General features: G+C 47.4%; 1 protein-coding gene across 3 annotated transcripts in view; it reads right to left on the bottom strand.

Moving 5' to 3' along the window:
* Positions 1-24963, bottom strand: part of EIF3A (eukaryotic translation initiation factor 3 subunit A) — a 330727-nt gene that overhangs the window by 124532 nt on the left and 181232 nt on the right. For all 3 annotated transcript variants that reach the window (XM_033943256.1, XM_033943255.1, XM_033943254.1), the window contains exon 17: positions 392-573. In XM_033943256.1, coding sequence (XP_033799147.1) covers positions 392-573 — 182 coding nt within the window. The remainder of the gene's footprint in view (positions 1-391; positions 574-24963) is intronic.

The raw sequence follows: 24963 nt of genomic DNA on the forward strand, positions 1-24963 counted from the left end.
CTTAAGGGAGGAAGATTTCATGGTAACACCAGGAAATACTTCTTCACCGAACGGGTGATTGATCGATGGAATGATCAGGTGGTCGAGGCCAGTAGCGTGCTCGACTTCAAGAGTCGATGGGACAAACAGGTAGGAGTACTACAGAGCTATGCTCAAATGATAGATACTCCAGGGAAGAAGGGTTCTTGAGTAGGCAGACTAGTTGGGAGGGAGGGTTCTTGAGTGGGCAGACTTGTTGGGCCGTCGGCCCTTTTCTGCCGTCATATTCTATGTTTCTATGCTGGTAAATAAATGAGCTAATAGCAGCATGGGAAAAATATATGCACACAATTAACAGTAGTATTCATTACCTACCCCTTTTTAAATCTGCATAAAGAAAAATCAGGTTTACCTTCCTTAATGAGTCGTCACCAGTTCTGCGCTCCTCGTCTCGGCGACGTTCCCTCTCTTCTATTTCCATCTCTCGCTGCCGTTTCTTCCTCTCCTGCTCTTCCAACTTCTTAATACGTTCCTGGTATTCACGCTGTTCTACCTCCCTCTTTTCATTCTCAACACGATCTCGCTCTTCCCGCTCTGGAGGAACACACAGCACAGTAATTCAGTTCTCTTTTTTTTAATACTCCACCTATATTGTAAGCTCTGTTAAGCAGGGATTGTCTCTTATGTGTTTAACGTACATAATTGTTCAGGAAAGACGGGGTGTGATGTTACATGTTAAAGATCATATTAAAGCCACACAATTGCAGGATCTATAGGGTAATGAAGAGACATTGTGGGTCAATCTGGAAAAAGGAAACGTAAATTGTATCTACACTGGTGTGATCTAAAGGCCTCCTTCACAGACTGAAGAAGCAGACAGAGATTTAATTGAAGACATTCAAAATAACTATAAAAGGGAAAGTATTACTAATAGATGATTTTAACATGCCAGATGTTGATTGGAGCATAGGAGCCAACTTTTCAAAATGATTGGGGGTGTTCAAGCTCCACCCAAGACCCCGCCCCATTAACAATAGTACTAATTGTAATGCCATTTCTTCCATACATTTTTCATATACACAAACAATATAATTGTATTAACAATACATAATGGTTAGCCACAAAATTAAACTACACAAAGTACACTGTATGATGCTTCTCAACATTCATTCCTACCAGAACACCTGGCCTTGGTCATAGATGCAGAACACAGATAAATGCTATGCAAATACAGGACCACAAACTAAAAGTTCTAATATACACAAACGAAACCCTAAGATTCCAGACTCTGCATATAGTACAACACCAGAGAAATAGAAAGAAATGCATTTCTTCCTGAACACTGCAAAATATAGACAGCAGATGTAAATTCTCAAACCCACCATATTTCAATCACTAAATTGAAAATAAAATCATTTTCCTACCTTTGTTTTCTAATGATTTTATTTTTCTAATCATCTTTTCCTAGTCTCTGGTTGAACTTTCTTCTGTCTGCTCTTCACTTTGTTTCCAGGGCCACCTTATCCATTCTTAAATGTCTTTAGTTTATAATCTTTTGTAAGCCGCATAGAACTTATGGTTATGCAGTTAAGAAGCACGATGTTATGTTATGTTTGCAGTTTTTATGTTCAAATATATTTTATTGAACTCATCAAGAAAGGCAAGAAATTACATAAGATGAAGCGCAAACAAGCTCAAATTTTGCTGAGTAAAAACCCCCACAACCCCCCCCCCCTTTATGTAACCACCCCGCTCCCCAAACAAGTCCCTCCAATACACCCCCCCAGGTCCTCCTTCCAAACACAACCCCAACATAGGCAAAGATAAAATACAAATGAGAAGGGCATATCAACTGAACAGAATGATACAAATGAACAAGAAATCAACAGTTAAGCAATCGGCTACGAGCCAAGGGAGACATGGTAGTCCAAAAAGGTTCCCAGGTGCATTGAAAGATGCGCCCTGGGAGACAAGAAAAGTCCGTCACAACTCTTCATTCCCACATCAGGAGGGTAATCATCCGGCACCGCCAGATCGAGTAATCCGACGCCTTACCCTCAAGCCATTTCAACAAGATACATTTCAAGGCAACGAGGACAGTCCACTTAAGAAAAGCAGCAGCCCCCCTTGTGCGAGGGTAATAATGGGGGACAGCTCCAAATAAGAGCAAAGGCGAGCGCTGAATTGTAATGTTCCAAATGCGCTCAACAAAAATAAAAATGGCAGTCCAAAAGCATTGCATATCAGGGCAAGTCCAGAACATATGTCCCAAGCCCGCTTCAGGGGCTTGGCATCGAAGACAAGCAGCAGTCTCACGAAATCCAGAGCGATAAGCCCTCTTAGGAGAAATGTACAAACGGAAGATTAACTTATAGTGTTGCTCCCATAAGGTAGTATATTTTCGAAAAACAGACAACCTACGGACAGCCTGCAAAAGCACATCATCAGGCAATTCCACTGCAAGGTCACGAGCCCAAGCATCCCGCAATTTAGAATGGTCAAACAAGGGTGACTCATCCTTCAAATGGCGATGATGAAATTTAAGGGGAACAGGGAGTTGGAAACCAATGGTAAAAGCCTCAGACAGCATCTCTTGACAAGAGGCCTGCAAGGAACTAGAGGGTAAAGAAGAAATGTAATGGTGAATTTGCATATAAGCAAAATAATCAGTGGGTGGGAGATCAAATTCGTCCCGCAGCTGTGCAAAAGACTTAATTTTGCCATCATCATCAACCAACTGAAACACATAATGAATGCCCCTTGTTTCCCATCGAGCAAAACTATAATAATAATAATAATAATAATAACTTTATTTTTCTATACCGCCATAGTCAGGCGACTTCTAGGCGGTTTACATTGTAAGAAGGCTGGACATTCAGCGAATAACAAAAGGTCTTAATACAATACAATAAGTCTACTTACAATACCGAACAATGAGTCTCAATACAATACAATACAATACATTACTATGAGTCTAAATACAATACAATACAGTAAGTCTAAGTACAATACCATACAATGAGTCTAAATATTAAACAATAATCTAAAAGGGAAACTTACGTATTAATTGGAGTTCTATGGATAGTGAGTACCTGAATGCTTTGGTACTAACATATTAAGTGGAGTTCTATGGGTAGAGAATACCTGAATACATGAAAGGAGCTTCTTGAGAGAGAGAAAAGGCGTTTATAGCGGGGAAGTCCTAGTGGGGGAGGGGACAGTTTTAGTCAATGAATTTGGCGAAGAGGGCGGTTTTGATCGCTTTTCGGAATGCACTGTATGTCAGATTGGGTTCGTTTATGTAGTTTTTCAGCCAAACTTGCTGTCTGTTCGCTTGGAACTTAAAGGTTCTGTCCAGGTATGATTTGTATCTGCAGCCTGTAATCTTTGGGTATGCAAAGATGTTTTTGTTTCTGGTTGTACGGGTGGGGTTGTATAGGATGAAGTGAGATTGTAGGTAGGAAGGAGCTAGTCCCCAGGCTTGCCTGAAACAGGTGCAAGCAAATTTGAATAATATTCGAGCTTCTATTGGTAGCCAATGTAGCTTTTTATAGTAGGGGCTGATGTGGTCACTTTTTCTTAGTCCGAAAATTAGGCGAACCTGAATGATGTTGGATCAAAGTATTTTTTATGGTCCTTAGTTTCCATAGCGTGAAAAAACATTTTTTCACTATTGAGTTTGTGTGGTCAGTCATAGTTAGGTGTGTGTCTAGAGTGATACCGAGTATTTTTATGTTTTTGGATATTGGGTATTCGTGATTGTTTATTTTTATCGATGTTCTCGTAATTTTGTCATTTGGACTAGCCAGAAAGACTTTTGTTTTCTCTGCGTTTAGTTTCAGTTTGAAATTGGTGGTCCATTTATCGATTTCGGTCATTATGTTTGAGAGGTTGTCTATAATTTCTTTTGTGATGTCGTTTAAGGGGATTAGAATGGATATGTCGTCTGCGTAAATGTAATGTATTAAGTTTAGTTTTTGTAAGAGGTGGCCTAAGGAGGCGATATAGATATTGAAAAGGGTGGGCGATAGTGGGGAACCTTGAGGCACGCCTGATGGGTTTTTCCATGGTTTGGAGTAGTTTCCATTGCTGATTACTCGGTAGGATCTGTTTGTTAGGAACTCTTGGAACCATTTCTTTGCCTTTCCAGAAATTCCCATTACTTCAAGGCACAGTAGCATGATTTCATGGTCCACCAGGTCGAACGCGCTGCTGAGGTCTAATTGTAGAATCAGTGCACTTTTGCCTTTGCTAAAGAGATCATAGAGGTGGTTCAGTAAGGAGGCTAAGACAGTTTCTGTGTTGTATCCTTTCCTGAATCCTGATTGGTGTTCACTAAGGATGTTAAATTTGTCCAGGTAGTTTACTAGTTGAAGGTTGACCAATCCTTCCTGTATCTTTGTGAAAAGGGGAATGCTTGCTATGGGTCTGAAATTGGATGTCAGTGCTAAAGAGGTTTTCTGATCTTTAGGGATTGGAGTGATTAGTATGTGACCCATTTTTTTGTTTAATGTTCCGCTTGTAAGGGTGGTTGTTAGCCATGCGAATAGTTCCTTTTTAAATTCTGGAGGGGCAACTGTCATAATTTTTGGGGGACATGCGTCAAGTAGACAGTTAGATTTGGTGTACTTGTTGAATAAATTTAGGAACTGATGCCAGTTTGGGTATTCGAGGTGGTCCCATATCATGTCTACTCTGGTGTCTTGGTCGTGGGGTTCGAGGTATTGAAGAGCATTTGTTGTGGTTGAGGGTAGAGTTGCTCTTAGTTCAGCGATTTTATTTTGAAAGAAGTTGGCTAGGGTTTGTGCCGATGGAGTGGGCTCGTTGTCCTTTTTCAGTATTTGAGTTGTGTCGGTTATTGTTTTTACTAGTTTGAATAATTCTTTGCTGTTTATTTTTGAAGTACCAATTTTTTTTGCATAATGCTTAGTGCGTTTTTCTTTGATCAGATTTTTGTATATTTTCATTTTTTGCTTCCAGCTTGTCTTGTCTGATTCATTGTTTGTTTTTTGCCAGATTCTCTCCAATTTTCTTAGTTCCTGTTTGGTGGTTAGTAGTTCACAGTCAAACCATTCATTTGGTGGTCTATTTTTCTTTTTGTATGTTTTATATGGTGCTACTTGGTCTAGGAGTTCTTTGCTGTAAGTTTCCCATCTTGTGGGAATTTCATTGGTTATGGGCTGTAACTCGTAGTGGGTCCAGAATTCGGTTGGGTTAATAATGCCCCGGCTGGTTATTGTGTTCGTGTTGACGTTTTTGTGTTTTTGTTGTGTATTCTGTTTTAGCCAGTGTAAATTGAACTTGCCAATGTAGTGGTCTGACCAGATGCATTTTTCCCAGGGTCCTGGGTAATATTGAATTTTGGGGTCTATTGTTTCTTTGTGGGAGAAGGTGATTAAGTCTAGTTTGTGTCCTTTGTCATGGGTTATTTCTGCGTCTGGATTAGGAAAGTCCAGTGACATTAAGAAGTTGGCGATTTCGGTTATTTCTGGTTTTGTCTTTTGTTCTAGGTGAGTGTTTATGTCTCCCAGAAGCAGGTTGTATGATCCTTTTAGGGTAGATAGGGTAAGGAATTCGGCGAATTCCTCTTTTGCGTTTGACCATTTTTTGGGTGGGATATAGAATAGAGTTGTGATCAGTGATTCTTCTAACTGTGCGTTAGTGATTTTGCAAGTTAGTATTTCAAGGTTTTCTGAAGATTTGGAGTCGGTCTTGATGTAGTCGAAGTGTTCTTTTAGGATGATCGCTAGTCCTCCTCCTTTTTTCCAGTTTCTTGATAGTGGGATAATTTTGTATCCCTGAGGTAGGATTTCTTTCATGATGGTGTCAGTGTCAGAGATCATCCATGTTTCTGTCAGAAACAGGAGATCAGGTTTTGTTTGTAGTATCCAATCATTTATTATGTGGGCTTTGTTTCTCACGGAGCGGGTATTTAGGTAGTATCCCTTAATGTTTTCGTAACTATTTGCTGTAGGGATTTCAGAGTATGTTAGTTTTTTTATGTTTCTGTTGCAGAACTTGTTCCTGTGTGGTTTGCAGTGTTTGTGGGTGGTGTTTAATACTGTGATTTGATGAAGGTCTTGTCTTGGCTGGTTTTGTAGTAGTTGGAGGGGGTTGGAGGGCTTATTTAGTTCGACTGGTCTGAGCCAGGGGATGGGGTAGGTGTGCATAGGTTGGGGGGGGTTGTCTTCATTGCCCCAGCATTTGGAGCATAATAGGTATAGTATCCCTAATAGTAATTGCGTTTATTGCAGATTGCCATGTTGTGTGATGGGAAGTGCGGTTCGGGTTGTGAGAAGTAGGGACTGAATGCCTGACTGGGAGTGGCAGCTAGGGGCCGTCAGCGATCAATAGGAATGGGTAGAGGTGGAGTGCGATTGGTTGTGAAGTCAGTGCAAGTTGAGTGTAAGAAACTTAGTTAAGGGTGTGAGAGCAGGTTAAGCATGTGGAGAACTTACGGTGTGAAAGTAGGGAAGGATTATATCTGGGGTAGAAGGATAATCATATGGTACATAGTGGTGAGAGGTTGAGTATATATAACTAGGCCCATCGACCCCAGGGAGAAATGAGCTATTAAAGCGGATAGGCAGAAAAGGAGTTATAGAAGCAGAAATAGAGTGATATTTACAGACCTAGTGCCAAACCTTCTGCAGGGGACAGTGTAGCATCCTATTAGGGAGAGACTCAGGCAAGGAAGAAGGAATAGAGTGAAGGTATGCACCAAAGTGAGTAGTTCGAAAACAGAAAGGTTCCAAAGAGGTGTTGGTGAAAGCAGAAGTACCCCTGAAGAGATCATTGATATGGCGCATTCCACAGCCAATAGTCAGATAGCGAAGGTTCAACAAACCCAGGCCACCCTTGTACCACGGAGCCGCCGCCCATTTGTAAGGCAGGCAAGGCCGCTTCCCAGCCCAAAGAAAGCTCTGAACCAAGCATTCCAGGTGGCGTTCATCCCGAGAGGTTAAATAAAGAGGGAGGACCTGAAAGACATATAAACAACACGGGACAATAAGCATATTATAAAGATGCAGCCGACCCAAAAGTGAAAATGAAAGGGTTCCCCAAAGCTGTAGTTTATTCTGAAGGGCCAGGAACAACGGTTCCACATTCAAACGATACAGACTAGATAAGTCCAATGGAATTGTAACCCCCAAATATTTCAATGTAGAGTCGGCCCAACAAAGAGGGAATACACCCCTCCATGTGTTGCGTAACTCGGGGGGAAAAGGCAAGGCGATGGACTTATCCAAATTAAGAGAAAAACCAGAATAAAACCCATATTCAGAAATGAGGTCCAATGCTGTTGGCACGGAATCTTCAGGCCTAGTAAGAATCAAAAACATGTCATCCGCAAATGCTAAGGTCTTTAACTCTACCCTATCAACACGAAGGCCCCACACCTCAGCAAACCCCCGAAGAGTGCAAAGCAACGATTCTAAAGAAAGTAGAAAAAGTAATGGGGAAAGGGGGCAACCCTGTCGAGTACTGTGAAGGATAGGAAAAGAATCCGTTCGTGTCCCATTTACCAGAAGAGAAACCCTCGGGTTAGAGTAAAGAGAACGCACAGCATTAAGATAAAAGCCACCCAACCCAACATGTTCCAAGGTGCGAAACAAGAATAACCAATGGACACTATCAAAGGCCTTTGAAGCATCTAAACTGACAAACAAAGCTAGAATGCGATGAGATTGACAATGGGCTAGTGCAAAGAGAACCTTACGAACATTACAAACTGATTGATGTCCCCGGGCAAACCCCACTTGATCGCCATGGATGACCGCAGGAAGATGCTGAGCAAGACGATCGGCCAACATGCGAGAGAGGAGCTTAAGATCCAGGTTTCAGCAGCAAGGAAATAATGGCCTCATTAGCATAGCACAGAAACAATCCCCTAGCAATAGCAGAGTTAAAATAAGCCAGTAAGGGACCACAGAGATGAGAAGACGATAAAATTCTCCCGAAAATCCATCCGGACCTGGGGCCTTGCGGATTCCAATTCTGCCGCTCTAAATAGACTATTAAGAGAAGACACTGCATCCTCCGGTAATTGAGGAAGTCCAGAGGACTGAAGATAGTCTGTCAGCAGTTCCGGAGAAACGTCATCTGGTGAAGCATATAAGCGTCTAAAAAAGTCATAAAGGATCGCAGAAACATCAGCCGTTCTGGTCACTTTACCCCCCACCCTGGGTCCGAAGATACAAGATCGGTTTCCTGCAAGTCGCACCCTTAACCAAACGTGCCATAAGGCAACTAGGCTTGTTTCCAAAACGTTGGAAGCGATGTTGATGAAAAGCTACCCATTTTTGAGAACGGGAATGAATTAAAGAGTTGAGAGCCTCTTTAATAGACAAATAACCGTCCCGAGTTTCCCTCGAGGGATTCGAATGAAACAACCGCTTAGCTACTCGTAAGGCCCGTTCCAAGGTAACGATGCCTCTATGAATACATTTGTTGCGAGCAATCAAAAAAGAAATGATATGGCCCCGAATCACCGTCTTGGCGGCTTCCCAAAACAGAATAGGATCATCCATATGTGGAGCATTATTAGTGGAATAATCCTCCCATTGGACCTGCAAAAAAGTTTGAAATTCCTTATCCTGAGCAAGATAGAATGGGAAGCGCCAAAAAGGAGTACGAAGGTAAGCTGCATCTAAATAAACGTCTACCCAAATCGGGGTATGGTCAGAGATATTCAGGGGACCAATCTCAGCCGAAATGACCGAAGAGAACAACGTCGAGGATACAAAAATATGGTCGATCCGAGACCAAGTATTGTGGGCCCGAGATAGGTGAGTATAGTCACGGACCTTAGGATGGAGAAGACGCCAAGGGTCTACCACAGAGAGAGTATCACAAAGTCAGAAAGAAGACGACCCTTAGCCCCCAAAGATGTAACAGTTGTACCGGATTTATCTGAGGCAGGGTCCATCACCAAATTAAAATCACCCACGATAAGAAACGGGGCCCCAGAGTACCTAGAGCAAAGTTGAGTCAACTTTTGTAAAAAGGCAGTTTCCGATGAGTTAGGGGTATAAGCCACAAGTAACAGATAGCATCGATCACCCAACGTCAGACGCAAAAGCAGGTAACTACCATCAAGAGCCTTCTCGAGGATCTGCACTCCAATAGGCGAAGACTTGCGGACCAACACTGCAATACCACCATGGCGGCCCTGAGATGAGGCAAAATATACGTCCCCCACCCAAGAACGACCCAGCTTAAGATGTTCCGCATCCGTCAACTGGGTTTCTTGTAAGCAAGTGATGTCCGAGCGATAACGCTGTAGAGCTTAATTGACTGCTTAATTGGCGACGTAATTCCCCCGACATTCCAAGAGGTAAACCTAAAGGGAGTACTTGGACCGAAAAATCAGGAAATAAGTAGTGTAGTAAGGAAGGAAGAAAAATTGTGAGACCACCCCAGGAGCCCAGCCATCCCCCAGAGCAGTAGGGCCAAACAGAAGGCATAGCCTGAAAAGCAGAACAAAAATTATACAAAGATCCCAAAAAACTGAATACAGATATGGAAGGAGGACCTCCCACCCTACTGACCACCCATCCAACCCAGCAACCCAACCCCTACCACCAAATACGAAACGAACCCCTAAAACACTGTAATACAACAACCCACACCGCACCACCCAGGTGGGACGGAGTGAGAGAGTCACTACGATGCGAGTGGGGCCCCCAGCCCACCCCCCTCACATATTATGCAGGTAAAAAGGGAAAAGGAACAGGCATCCAGATCCAAATGAGACATCATAGAAACATAGAAAAAGACGGCAGAAAAGGGCTATAGCCCACCAAGTCTGCCCATTTCAAATACCCGCCCCCCTGATCTCTCTCCCTTAGGGATCCCATGTGAATATCCCATTTTCTCTTAAAATCTGACACGCTGCTGGCCTCAATCACCTGCAGTGGGAGTTTGTTCCAATGATCCACCACTCTTTCGGTGAAGAAGTATTTTCTGGAGTTGCTATGGAACTTCCCTCCCCTGATTTTCAGCGGATGCCCTCTGGTGGTTGAAGGTCCCATAAGGTAGAAGATATCTTCTTCCGACTTGATACGGTCCGTGATGTACTTAAACGTTTCAATCATGTCTCCCCTCTCTCTTCGTTCCTCAAGTGAGTACAGCCACAGTTTATTCAGTCTTTCTTCATACGTGAGATCCTTGAGCCCCAAGACCATCCTAGTAGCCATTCGTTGAACCGACTCGATTCTCAGCACATCCTTCCGGTAGTGTGGTCTCCAGAATTGAACACAATATTCCAAATGAGGCCTCACCATGGACCTGTATAGCGGCATCATGACTTCAGGTCTCCTGCTGACAAAACCTCTACGGATACAACCCATCATTTGCCTTGCCCTGGAGGAAGCCTTCTCCACTTGATTTGCAGCCTTCATGTCATCACTAATGATCACCCCTAGATCACGTTCCCTCGTGGTCCTGGCTAAGGTCTCACCATTTAGTATGCAAGTTCTGTGCGGGTTTCTCTTACCCAGGTGCATTACCTTACACTTTTTAGCATTGAAGCCTAGCTGCCATGTTGCTGACCACCGTTCCAGCAGCAGTAGAATCTGCGTCATATTATCAGGCAAAATGCTTTTACCTACTATGTTGCAAAGTTTGGCGGCGTCGGCGAACAGAGATACCCTTCCTCTAAGTCCTTGGGTCATATGAATAAAGTTGAATAGAATCGGGCCCAAGATCGAGCTCTGCGGCCCTCCACTGATCACGCCTGACGTTTTGGATGGGGTACCGTTTACCACCACCCTCTGAAGTCTACCACTCAGCCAATCCTCAACCCATGTAGTTAGAGTATCCCCTAATCCTATCGATTTCAGCTTGTTCAATAACCTTCGGTGTGGGACGCTATCAAAAGCTTTACTGAAGTCTAAATATACTACATCCAGTGACTCTCCGGCATCTAGTTGTCTAGTAACCCAGTCAAAAAAGCTAATTAGGTTAGAGTGGCAGGATCTGCCCTGGGTGAATCCGTGCTGGTGGGGATCACGTAGGTTTTCCTAGTCTAGGATTGTGTCATGATTTCGCATCCAGGACACAGGGGGGGCCCCCTCAAAACCTAGGAAGGATCACGGGATGCCCCGCAAAGGAACCATATACAGTACTGACAAGCAATTGAATTCCCTAGAAAGGGTTAATGTGAACCAGTCCAGGCAGCTGAGGATAACCTATAAAAGCCACCCAATGGGAGCCAAGGCATAGTTGAAGAGAGAAGCCTAAAGCCCCATAAGGGAAACTCCCCAAGCCCTGGTCAAGAAAGGGCCCAGAGTTCAAGAAAAGCACAAACATACCCCCCCTCTCAAACAGACAAACAGAGTAAGAGAAAAGGGGGAAACACACTAAATAGATCCAATAAAGACTCAGACATACGAGCTGCCTCAGCGGGTGATTGAGGCCAGCAGCGTGTTAGATTTCAAGAGGAAATGGGATATTCATGTGGGATCTCTAGGAGAGTAAGAATCAGGGAGTGGGTCATTGGTATGGGCAGACTCGATGGGCTATAGCCCTTTTCTGCCGTCAATTTCTATGTTTCTATGTTTCTATGACATATTCATTCTCCCCAGCAACCCCATCATACGAAACACCTTATCCCAATAAGACACCCCACAGGACAGCCATCTAACAGACAAACCAGCAAACATTCACACCTCCCAGAACTACCCAAACCCCAGAAAAACAATAGCAAAACCATTACACCCCCAATCAGCCCTCACCAGCAGACAGTCAATCCAAAACAGAACCCCATGCACTCATCACAGACACACGGAACCCCCCATATGCAAAATTCTGTTCTGAGTCCCCCAAACACATCTAGCCATAGAAGGCCACAGGGTCCAAAAAAGAAGGGGGGATGAAGAAGTAAAAAAAAAAAAAAAAGGGATGCCTCCTGGCCTCCGCCAAGCCGCATCGTCCAAGTAGTGTGACCCAGTAAAGGTTCCAGGAACACAAGATCACCTCCTCACCACCAAGTACTCAAGAAGCAGTAGAGAGTCCAGGCTCCGAAGGCAGGGCTTCCAAATAGGCCTTGTTTGCTTCCACGGTGTCATACATCTTCCACCCGGTTCCCGTCCAGATCTTTAGGAGCGCCAGGTAAAGCAGCATGAAGCGCTGTTTACGATGGTAGAGTGCCGAGCACACCCGGGAAAATTGTCGGCGGCGCTCTTGTGGGGCCGGGGAGTAATCCTGAAAGAGCTTGATCGGATCCCCCTCATAGCAGATGGTATTCCTTTTAAGCTTATATTGCCGCATCAATTCGGCTTTGTGGGCATAGTTATGGACTTTGAAAATAACCACCCGAGCACGTGTTCGATCGTCGGTTTTCCTGTCCAGGCGGTGTGCCTGCTCGAGCCGTAAAGGCCCTATACCAGAAGGTAAAGCAATGTTACTTACCGTAACAGTTGTTATCCAGGGACAGCAGGCAGCTATTCTAGTGGGTGATGTCATCCGACAGAGCCCCGATACGGACATCTTGCAAGCATGTCTTGCTTGAAGAAACTCAGAAGTTTCGAGATGCCCGCACCGCGCATGCGCCAGTGCCTTCCCGCCCGATGTACCGGGCGTGTCTCCTCAGTTCAGGTAGCTAGCCTGAGAAGCCAACCCAGGGGAGGTGGGTGGGACGTGAGAATAGCTGCCTGCTGTCCCTGGATAACAACTGTTACGGTAAGTAACATTGCTTTATCCCAGGACAAGCAGGCAGGTATTCTCACTAGTGGGTGACCTCCAAGCTAACCCCAATGGGATGGTGGGAGAGTTGGCAACTTAAGAGAACAAATTTTGTAACACTGTTTGGCCAAACTGTCCATCCCGTCTGGAGAAAGTATCCAGACAATAATGAGAGGTGAATGTATGAACCGAGGACCAAGTGGCAGCCTTACAAATCTCCTCAATCGGTGTCGATCTGAGGAAGGCTACAGAGGCTGCCATTGCTCTGACCTTATGGGCTGTGACTTTACAGGGAAGGGATAATCCAGCCTGGGCATAGCAGGAAGAGATACAAGCCGCCATCCAGTTGGAGATGGTGCGCTTCGATACAGGTCGTCCCAACTTGTTTGGATCAAAGGAGATGAAAAGTTGAGGAGCAGTTCTGTGTGGCTTTGTACGATCCAAGTAGAAAGCTAAAGCACGCTTACAGTCCAGAGTGTGTAAAGCAGATTCTCCAGGGTGAGAATGAGGCATTGGAAAGAACACTGGAAGCACGATGGATTGGTTGAGGTGAAATTCAGAGACCACTTTAGACAAGAATTTTGGATGAGTATGAAGAACCACCTTGTCATGATGGAATACTGTGAATGGTGGATCCGCCACTAGGGCCTGAAGCTCACTGACCCTGCGAGCAGACGTGAGGGCCACCAGAAAAACCACCTTCCAGGTGAGATACTTAAGTGGAGCCTTGTTGAGAGGTTCAAACGGAGGCTTCATGAGATGAGACAGGACAACATTGAGATCCCAAAGCACAGGAGGAGGTTTGATAGGAGGGTTGACATGAAAAAGTCCTTTCATAAACTTAGAAACCACAGGATGAGCAGACAAAGGTTTCCCCTGTAGAGGCTGATGAAAAGTCGCAATAGCACTCAGGTGGACTCGTATTGAGGTAGACTTGAGACCAGACTGAGACAGGTGTAGAAGATAGTCCAACACAGCAGATAGGGAAGCTCGTTGAGGCTCCGTTGCATTGGAAATACACCAGGAAGAAAATCTAATCCATTTTTGGGAATAGCATTGTCGAATAGCAGGCTTCCTGGAAGCCTCCAAGACCTCCCTCACTGCTTGAGAGAACTGGTGAGGAGTTATGTTGAAAGGAACCAAGCTGTCAGGTGGAGGGACTGCAGGTTGGGATGAAGTAGTGAACCTTGCTGTTGAGTAAGAAGTGAAGGAAACACTGGAAGAAGTACTGGCTCCCTGCTGCTGAGTTGAAGTAGAAGGGAGTACCAAGGTTGTCTGGGCCACCGAGGAGCAATCAGAATCATGGTGGCATGGTCTGATCTCAACTTGACTAGTCTTTTGAATGAGAGGAAACGGAGGAAACGCATACAGGAAGCGATTCCCCCAATCCAGTAGAAAGGCATCTGCCTCGAGGCGATGAGGAGTGTAGATCCTGGAGCAAAACTGAGGCAGTTTGAAGTTGTGGGGGGCGGCAAAGAGGTCTATCAGAGGCGTTCCCCACTGTGCAAAGATCTGATGAAGGGGGTTGGAATGGAGAGTCCATTCGTGAGGCTGGAGAAGACGACTCAATTTGTCTGCCAAGACGTTGTCCTTCCCCTGAATGTAGACAGCTTTGAGGAAGGCGTTGTGGCGAACAGCCCAATCCCAGACTCGAAGAGCTTCCTGGCAAAGAAGGGCCGAGCCCGTGCCCCCTTGTTTGTTGACATAATACATGGCGACCTGATTGTCTGTGCGAATAAGAATCACCACGTCGTGAAGCAGATGTTGAAAAGCTTGGAGAGCATTGAAGATGGCTCTGAGCTCCAGAAGATTGATTTGATGGAGTCGTTTCGCACTGGTCCAGAACCCCTGAGTGCGAAGACCATCCAGATGAGCCCCCCAGGCATAGTTCGAAGAATCGGTCGTGAGAACTTTCTGGTGGGGAGGAGAGTGAAACAGCAAACCTCTGGATAGATTCGAAGAGGTCATCCACCAGAGAAGAGACTGCCGTAGAGCAGGAGTGACCACAATGTGACGGGACACCGGGTCGGACACCTGAGTCCACTGAGATGCCAGGGTCCATTGAGGAATTCGGAGATGTAGTCTGGCAAAAGGCGTCACATGAACTGTAGATGCCATGTGGCCTAAGAGGACCATCATGTGTCTCGCTGAGATGGATTGGCGAGAAGACACCGACTGGCAGAGTAGAAGGAGAGCATTCATGCGTTGAGGAGGAAGGAATGCTCGAAGTTGAATGGTATCCAGGACCGCCCCGATAAAGGGGAGAGACTGGGTGGGCTGAAGATGTGACTTGGGAAAGTTGATCTCGAAGCCCAAGCTTTGCAGGAAACAAATGGTAGTCAAGGTCGCCGAAATGACCTCTGGAGCTGACGGGGCCTTGATGAGCCAGTCGTCGAGGTATGGAAACACCTGAAGACCCATGATCCGGAGTGCAGCGGCCACCACCACCAGACACTTCGTGAAGACTCTGGGAGACGAGGAGAGGCCGAATGGAAGCACTCGATACTGCAGATGTAGATGTCCCACCCGAAATCTGAGGAACTTGCGGGAGGCCGGATGAATAGGGATGTGAGTGTAGGCCTCCTTGAGATCCAGAGAGCATAACCAATCGTTCTGCTCGAGGAGGGGGTAGAGAGAAGCAAGGGTCAGCATGCGGAACCGCTCCTTGACCAAAAACTTGTTGAGGACTCGAAGGTCCAAAATGGGACGCAGATCGCCCGTCTTCTTCGGAACGAGGAAGTACCGGGAGTAAAACCCCTGGTTTTGCTGAACTAATGGAACCGGCTCGACGGCCCGAAGCCGAAGCAGAGCCTGAGCCTCCTGAAGGAGAAGAGCGGTCTGCGTCAAGTTTGAAGGATACTCTCGGGTTGCCAGAGCAAAGGAGAAGAAGGCAGCGTGCTCTGGTAGCCGGACTGAGAGAGGGAGAGTCGGAGACACAGAGTTCTGCGCAGGGGAAGGAGGCAGGAAGAAGCACAGGACTCGGGGAAGCGGCGAGAGTACGCTCCGCCCACCCCCACCGCGTCAGAGGCAGCGTCGGACTCCCCCTTGAAAGGGGGCGGAGCCAACGCGGCGAGCGCTGAATCGGGTTGCCAGAACAAAGGAGAAGAAGGCAGCGTGCTCTGGTAGCCGGACTGAGAGAGGGAGAGTCGGACACACAGAGTTCTGCGCAGGGGAAGGAGGCAGAAAGAAGCACAGGACTCGGGGAAGCGGCGAGAGTACGCTCCGCCCACCCCCACCGTGTCAGAGGCAGCGTTGGACTCCCCCTTGAAAGGGGCGGAGCCAACGGCGCGCAGCAATTCGGCGCGCGGCGAGGGCCTTTGAGAAGGGACAAGGCAATGGAGTAAGACAGAAGGTAAAGAAGCGACAAGTACAGAAGGAAAGCACAGAAGGTAAGAAAGAGACAGACACAAAGGGCCAAGCCGTTCACACAAGTATAACAAGCAGGCAGAGGGAGAGAGTGAGAGAGAGGACACCAGCGGCTGGTAGAGAGAGAGAAAGGACACAAAGAGGGCACAAGTCACAAGTAATCTCAACTGATATCTTAAAGAAGGAACAACAATGGAAGCAGAAGGAAGCCAGAAGATGAGCTTTCCAGTGTTCTGCACAGACTGTCATATGTACGACTATCTTCCCTCGGGGAGACAGTCGTATGTATGCAGTCGGTGTCAGGAACTGAAAAGCTTGAAGAAGGAGGTCAAGCGACTAGAGGACAAGATTCAGGAGCTAGAAGGATTTCACGCCACGGAGAGACACATTGAGGAGGAAGTCAGGGAACTCGAGAGATTCATTGAAGAGGCATACAGGACGAAGGTGGAAGAGAACGAACTTCAGATGAAAGAAGAAGCTACACGGATACCAACATGCAAGGGAGAGCAAGAAGAAGATTACCTCAAGGATGACACCCACAGAGGGCTATCGCAAGAGGGGGAGATTTTGGCTAGTCGAGGCCCAAAAGAAGAAAGAGTGAAGTACATTGAGGACATTGACCTGAGACCGAAGCGAAAATTGAAGAGAGGAAAGTCAGCGATCCTAGTGGGAGACTCGATCCTTAGGCATGTGGACAGCCACATAGCAAGAGGGAGAGAGGACCGACTGGTGACCTGCCTTCCGGGAGCAAGAACCAAGGACATCGTGGACAAAATTGAAATGATCCTGGAAGGGGCGGAGGCAGAAGAGACTGCTGTAGTGATCCACATCGGGACAAACGATGTCAGCAGGAGAGACTACAAAAGAAGCACGCTGTTAGAACAATTCAAGATTCTGGGAAGGAAGCTGAAGATGAGGGCCCAGAAGATAGTGTTCTCAGAGATCCTACCAGTACCGAGGGCAGATGTGAAAAGGCAGGAGGAACTACAATCAATAAATACGTGGATGAGGAGATGGTGTGAGGAAGAAGGATTCCACTTCGTGAGGAACTGGACGCCGTTCTGGGGCAAGAGCAAGCTATACAGGAAAGATGGACTGCACCTGAGCGCAGCAGGAACTAGACTCCTAGCAAACAACGTCAACAGAGGAATAGAACAGGCTTTAAACTAAGAAGAAGGGGAAAGCCGACAGTTGACAAAGGGTCGACGATTCGGAAGACGGTATCCTGTGAAGATACCGAGGGGAAAAATGGCTGGGAAGGAACAAGGGACAAACTGCAAGAGTCGACTAACCCAGAAGAAGTGGTTACAATGTCTGCAGCAAAAGAGAAGAAAATATGGACCGAAGCACAGGGAAAAGAAAGGAGGACAGCAAAATACCAGGATCTAAAGTGCATATATGCTAATGCAAGGAGCCTAAGAAACAAAATGGGGGAACTAGAGGCCTTGGCCAACGCAGAAGACATCGACATCATTGGAATCTCTGAAACATGGTGGAATGAGGAAAGCAAATGGGATACAGCACTACCGGGATACAAGCTCTATCGCCAGGACAGAACAGGACAAAAAGGAGGTGGAATAGCCCTATACATAAAAGAAGGCATACAATCCACACAAATGGACACAGCAGAGACGGCCAGCAAGCCGGAATCTCTATGGGTTAAAATACCGGGAAGGAAAGGGCCTGAAATAAAGATGGGCCTATTTTATCGCCCACCGGGGCAAACCAGAGATATCGATGAGGAAATGGAAGCCGAGATGAAGCGTGAATGCAAAAGCGGCAACACGGTTATTATGGGAGACTTCAACTACCCTGGGATAGACGGGAGGCTTGGAAGCTCGAAATGCACTAGGGAGACAAAATTCCTGGAAGCTACACAGGATTGTTTCATGGAACAGCTTGTTAGAGAACCGACGAGAGGAAATGCCACTCTGGATCTAATCCTAAATGGGTTAAGGGGACCTGCAAAGGAAGTAGAAGTAGTGGGACCGTTGGGAAACAGCGATCATAATATGATCAAGTTCAAGGTTGAGGTAGGAGTGTCAAAAGGCAAGAGATCCATTGCGACAACTTTTAACTTCAGGAAAGGAAACTACGAAGCAATGAGGGAATTGGTAAGGAAGAAACTTAGGAACACTTCCAAAACATGGCTAACGGTAAATCATGCCTGGTCCTTCTTCAGGGACATGGTGAGCGAGGCGCAAAATCTGTATATCCCCAGATTCAGGAAGGGGTGTAAAAAGAATAGAACAAAAGACCCGGCGTGGATAACTAAAACAGTGAAGGAAGCGATAGGCAATAAGAAAAAATCATTCAAGAAATGGAAAAAGGACAAAACTGAGGGGAACTGGAAAGAGCACAAGAAGCATCAAAAAGAATGTCACCGTGAGGTTCGGAAAGCCAAAAGAGAGTATGAAGAGAGGCTAGCCAGGGAAGCAAGAAATTTCAAACCATTCTTCAGATATGTTAAAGGGAAGCAGCCGGCTAGAGAGGAAGTGGGACCGCTGGACGACGGAGACAGGAAGGGAGTGGTGAAGGAGGAGAAGGTAGTGGCAGAAAGGCTTAACATGTTCTTCTCGTCTGTATTTACAAACGAAAACACGTCCAACATACCGGAACCTGAGCAATTCTTCAACGGAAGTCAGGCAGAAAAATTAACATCCATAGAAGTGAGCCTTGAGGACGTTCGTAGGCAGATAGAAAAACTAAAAACTGACAAATCCCCGGGTCCGGATGGCATACATCCAAGGGTTCTGAAGGAATTAAAGGAGGAGATAGCGGAACTACTGCAGCAAATTTGCAACTTATCCCTGAAAACAGGCGAGATCCCGGAAGATTGGAAGATAGCCAACGTTACGCCCATCTTTAAAAAGGGATCAAGAGGTGACCCGGGAAACTACAGGCCGGTGAGCCTGACTTCGGTTCCGGGGAAAATGGCAGAAGCACTGATAAAAGAAAACATCGATCAACATTTTGAAAAAAATGAACTTCTGATAACCAGCCAGCATAGTTTCTGCAAGGGAAGATCGTGCCTAACAAACTTATTGCACTTCTTCGAAGGGATCAACAAACGGATGGACAAAGGAGACCCCATAGACATCATATATCTAGATTTCCAAAAAGCCTTTGACAAGGTGCCCCATGAACGTCTACTCCGGAAACTGAAGAACCATGGGGTGGAAGGAGACGTACATAGATGGATCAGAAACTGGTTGGAGGGTAGAAAACAAAGGGTAGGAGTGAAGGGTCACTACTCCGACTGGAAGAGGGTCACGAGTGGTGTCCCGCAGGGCTCGGTGCTTGGGCCGCTGCTATTTAATATCTTCATAAATGATCTAGAAACAGGAACGAAGTGCAAGATAATAAAATTTGCGGACGACACCAAACTATTTAATGGAGCTCGGACTACAGAGGACTGCGAAAAGTTGCAAAGGGACTTGAACAAATTAGAAGAATGGGCGGCGAAATGGCAGATGAAGTTCAACATTGAAAAATGTAAAGTATTACATGTGGGGAGCAGAAACTCAAGGTACAACTATACAATGGGAGGGATGTTATTGAATAAGAGTACCCAGGAAAGGGACTTGGGGGTAATGGTGGACATGACAATGAAGCCGTCGGCACAGTGTGCAGCGGCCGCTAAGAGAGCGAATAGAATGCTTGGTATAATCAAAAAGGGTATTACAGCCAGAACGAAAGAAGTTATCCTGCCATTGTATCGGGCGATGGTGCGCCCGCATTTGGAGTACTGCGTCCAATATTGGTCGCCCTATCTTAAGAAGGATATGGCGTTAGTCGAGAGGGTTCAAAGGAGAGCAACACGTCTGATAATAGGTATGGAAAACCTGTCATATTCTGAGAGATTGGAGAGGCTGGGTCTCTTTTCCCTGGAGAAGAGGAGACTTAGAGGGGATATGATAGAGACTTACAAGATCATGAAGGGCATAGAGAGAGTAGAGAGGGACAGATTCTTTGAACTTTCGAAAAATAAGAGAACAAGAGGGCATTCGGAAAAGTTGAAAGGGGACAGATTCAAAACAAATGCTAGGAAGTTCTTCTTTACCCAACGTGTGGTGGACACCTGGAATGCGCTTCCAGAGGACGTTATAAGGCAGAGTACGGTACTGGGGTTCAAGAAAGGATTGGACAAATTCCTACTGGAAATGGGGATAGAGGGGTATAGATAGAAGATTACTGCACAGGTCCTGGACCTGTTGGGCCGCCGCATAAGCGGACTGCTGGGCACGATGGACCTCGGGTCTGAACCAGCAGAGGCATTTCTTATGTTCTTATGTTCTTGGCGGGTGGTCCGGGGGGACCCGTTGGAAATGAAGAGAGTATCCTTCTCTTACGATGGTAAGGACCCAAAGGTCCGTGGTGATGGTCTCCCATCGATGACAAAAATGATGGAGACGACCCCCAATGGGAAAAAAAGGGGGGAGACAGAACGAGGTCGGTTATGCTCCCTGGAAAAGAGACAAAAAGGCTGAGTAGCCTTGGGTGCAGCTGGCATCTGAGGCTTCTGCTGAGGCTTCTGAGGAGGCTGTCTCTTCGCAGGTTGTCTCGCAGGAGGAGCTTGCCTCGGCTGATAACGCCGCTGGTAAATCAAAGGCGGCCTAGTGGGACGAGACTGTTGAGGCTTGGGTTTAGGTCGTAGGATAGACTGGAAGGACTTCTCATGATCCGAAAGCTTCTTAGTAACAGTCTCGATAGACTCATCAAACAGATCCGCCCCCGCACAAGGCACATTGGCAAGCCTGTCTTGGAGGTTCGGATCCATATCAATCGTACGAAGCCATGCCAGACGACGCATGGCCACCGAACAGGCAGCAGCCCGTGCCGAGAGCTCGAAGGCATTGTAGGAGGATTGCATCAGCTGGAGGCGTAACTGGGAAAGGGTCGCCACCACCTCTTCAAACTCGAATCGAGCCTAAGCATCGATAAAAGGGATGAACTTGCGGAGTACCGGCAAGAAGAAGTCCAAGTATGAAGAGAAGAAGAAATTGTAATTGAGTACTCGAGTCGCCATCATAGAATTCTGGTAGATACGTCTACCAAACTTATCCATCGTCCTCCCTTCTCGGCCCGGTGGTACTGAGGCGTAAACCTGGGAGGGGTGAGATCGTTTGAGGGAGGACTCGACCAGGAGGGACTGATGAGAGAGTTGCGCCCCCTCAAACCCCTTATGGTGGACGATGCGGTATCGAGCATCCAACTTGCTGGGAACTGCAGGGAGGGAAAGCAATGTTACTTACCGTAACAGTTGTTATCCAGGGACAGCAGGCAGCTATTCTCACTAGTGGGTGATGTCATCAGACAGAGCCCCGGTACGGACGTCTCACAAGCACGTGTTGCTTGTAGAAACTTAAAGTTTCTAGATGCCCGCACCGCGCATGCGCCGGTGCCTTCCTACCCGGAGATCCGGGCGTGTCTCCTCAGTTCAGGTAGCTAGCCTGAGAAGCCAACCCAGGGGAGGTGGGTGGGACGTGAGAATAGCTGCCTGCTGTCCCTGGATAACAACTGTTACGGTAAGTAACATTGCTTTATCCCAGGACAAGCAGGCAGGTATTCTCACTAGTGGGTGACCTCCAAGCTAACCTCAGTGGGATGGAGGGGGAGTTGGCGACTTAAGAGAATAAATTTTTCAATACTGTTTGGCCAAACTGTCCATCCCGTCTGGAGAGAGTATCCAGACAATAATGTGAGGTGAATGTGTGAACCGAGGACCAGGTGGCAGCCTTACAAATTTCCTCGATTGGTGTTGATCTGAGGAATGCTACTGAGGCTGCCATTGCTCTGACCTTATGGGCTGTGACCTTACAAGGAAGTGATAATCCAGCCTGGGCATAGCAGAAAGAGATACAAGCCGCCATCCAATTAGAGATGGTGCGCTTTGATACGGGTCTTCCCAACTTGTTAGGATCGAAGGAGACAAAAAGTTGAGGAGTGGTTCTGTGTGGCTTGGTGCGATCCAGGTAGAAAGCCAAGGCACGTTTACAGTCTAGAGTGTGAAGGGCCGATTCTCCGTGGTGAGAATGAGGCTTAGGGAAGAATACTGGGAGTACAATGGATTGGTTGAGATGAAATTCGGAGACCACCTTAGGCAGGAATTTCGGGTGAGTGCGGAGGACCACCTTGTCATGGTGGAATACTGTGAATGGTGGGTCCGCCATCAATGCCTGGAGTTCGCTGACTCTGCGAGCGGACGTAAGGGCTACAAGGAAAAGCACTTTCCAGGTGAGATACTTCAGAGGGGCCCTGTTGAGTGGTTCAAACGGGGGCTTCATGAGGTGGGAAAGGACTACATTGAGGTCCCAAACTACTGGGGGTGGTTTGAGAGGAGGGTTAACATGGAAGAGTCCTTTCATAAATCTGGCGACCACCGGATGGGCCGAGAGGGGTTTCCCTTGTAGAGGCTGGTGGAACGCCGCAATAGCGCTCAGGTGGACTCGTATGGATGTGGACTTGAGCCCAGATTGAGATAGGTGTAGGAGATAGTCCAGCACGGAGGATAAGGAAGCTCGCTGAGGTTCCTTTGACTTAGAAACGCACCATGATGAGAATCTGGTCCATTTCTGGGAGTAGCATTGTCGAGTGGCGGGCTTCCTGGAAGCTTCCAAGACCTCCCTCACTTCTTGTGAGAATTGGTGAGGGGTTACGTTGAGAGGAACCAAGCTGTCAAGTGGAGAGACTGCAGGTTGGGATGAAGTAGTGATCCTTGATGTTGAGTAAGTAGTGAAGGAAACACTGGAAGTGGTACTGGTTCCCTGCTGCTGAGTTGAAGTAGGAGGGAGAACCAAGGTTGTCTGGGCCACCGAGGAGCTATTAGAATCATGGTGGCCCGTTCGAGTTTCAGCTTGACCAGAGTCTTCTGGATCAGCGGGAATGGTGGGAACGCATATAGAAATCGTTTCCCCCAGTTCAGTAGAAAAGCATCTGCCTCGAGGCGATGAGGAGTGTAGATCCTGGAGCAAAACTGAGGCAGTTTGGCGTTGTGGGGAGCCGCAAAGAGGTCTATCTGAGGCGTCCCCCATTGCGTGAAGATTTGGTGAAGGGGGTTGGAATGGAGAGTCCATTCGTGCGGTTGTAGCAGACGGCTTAGTTTGTCTGCTAGGACGTTGTTCTCCCCCTGGATGTATACTGCTCTGAGTAGGGCGTTGTGGCGCACCGCCCAGTCCCAGACTCGTAGAGCTTCCTGGCAAAGGAGGGCCGAGCCCGTGCCTCCTTGCTTGTTGATATAATACATGGCGGCCTGATTGTCTGTGCGAATGAGGATTACCATGTCGTGGAGTCGGTGTTGGAAAGCTTGGAGCGCATTGAAGATGGCTCTGAGTTCCAATAGATTGATTTGGTGTAGTCTTTCCGCACTGGTCCAGAATCCTTGGGTGCGGAGACCCTCCAGGTGGGCCCCCCATGCGTAATTCGACGAATCGGTTGTGAGAACTTTCTGATGGGGGGGAGAGTGCATCAGCAAACCTCTGGATAGATTCGAAGAGGTCATCCACCAAAGTAGAGACTGCCGAAGAGCAGGTGTGACTACGATGCGTTTGGACAGCGGATCGAATGTCTGATTCCACTGTGATGCCAGGGTCCACTGGGGGATCCTGAGGTGGAGTCTGGCAAAGGGTGTCACGTGTACTGTGGAGGCCATATGGCCCAGGAGCACCATCAGTTGTCTCGCCGGTAGGGTTTGGCGAGTAGCCACCGACTGGCAGAGATGAAGAAGGGACTCCATGCGTTGCTGGGGCAGAAATGCTCAGAGTCGGGTGGTGTCCAGGACCGCTCCGATGAAGGGGAGGGACTGGGTGGGTTGTAGATGAGACTTGGAGAAGTTGATCTCGAAGCCTAAATTCTGGAGGAAGTAGGTTGTAGCCAAGGCCGCCGAAGTGGCCTCTGGGGCTGACGGGGCCTTGATGAGCCAGTCGTCGAGGTATGGAAATACCTGTAGACCCCTGTCCCGGAGTGCTGCGGCCACTACCACCAGGCACTTTGTGAAGACTCTGGGGGATGAAGATAGGCCGAATGGTAGCACTCGATACTGTAGGTGCAGATTTCCCACCCGAAATCTGAGGAACTTTCGGGAGGCCGGGTGAATGGGGATGTGAGTGTAGGCCTCCTTGAGATCCAGGGAGCATAACCAGTCGTTCTGCTCGAGGAGGGGGTATAGAGAAGCCAAGGTCAACATGCGGAACTTCTCTTTGACCAGGAACTTGTTGAGGGCCCGAAGGTCTAAAATGGGTCGCAGGTCGCCCGTTTTCTTCGGGACGAGGAAGTACCGGGAGTAAAACCCTCGGTTCAATTGGTCTGACGGGACCGGCTCGACAGCCCGAAGCTGAAGTAAGGTTTGGACTTCCTGAAGAAGAAGGGCGGTCTGCGTCGAGCTTGAAGGATACTCTCTTGGAGGATGGTCCGGGGGGACCCGATGGAATTGAAGAGAGTATCCTTCTCTTATGATGGTGAGGACCCATAGGTCCGTGGTTATGGCCTCCCATCGATGGTAAAAAAGATGGAGGCGGCCCCCTATGGGAGAGGCCGAGGTTATGCTCCCGGGAGGGGCGTCAAAAGGGCTGGGGAGTCTTAGGTACAGCCGGTGGCTGAGGTTTTTGCTGAGACTTCTGGGGAGGTTGTCTCTTCGCAGGCTGTCTCGCAGCAGGCGTTTGTCTGGGCATGTAACGCCGCTGGTAAATCAGGGGTGGCCTGGATGGTCGAGACTGTTGAGGTTTGGGTTTGGGCCGTAGGATGGATTGAAAAGATTTTTCATGATCCGACAGCTTCTTGGTAACAGTTTCGATAGACTCATCGAACAGGTCAGCTCCAGCACATGGTACGTTGGCGAGTCTGTCCTGTAGGTTGGGATCCATATCGATAGTACGGAGCCATGCCAGGCGACGCATGGCTACCGCGCTTGCGGCGGCGCGTGCCGAGAGTTCG

This window comes from Geotrypetes seraphini, chromosome 4, assembly GCF_902459505.1.
Source record: "Geotrypetes seraphini chromosome 4, aGeoSer1.1, whole genome shotgun sequence".
Taxonomy (NCBI): domain Eukaryota; kingdom Metazoa; phylum Chordata; class Amphibia; order Gymnophiona; family Dermophiidae; genus Geotrypetes; species Geotrypetes seraphini.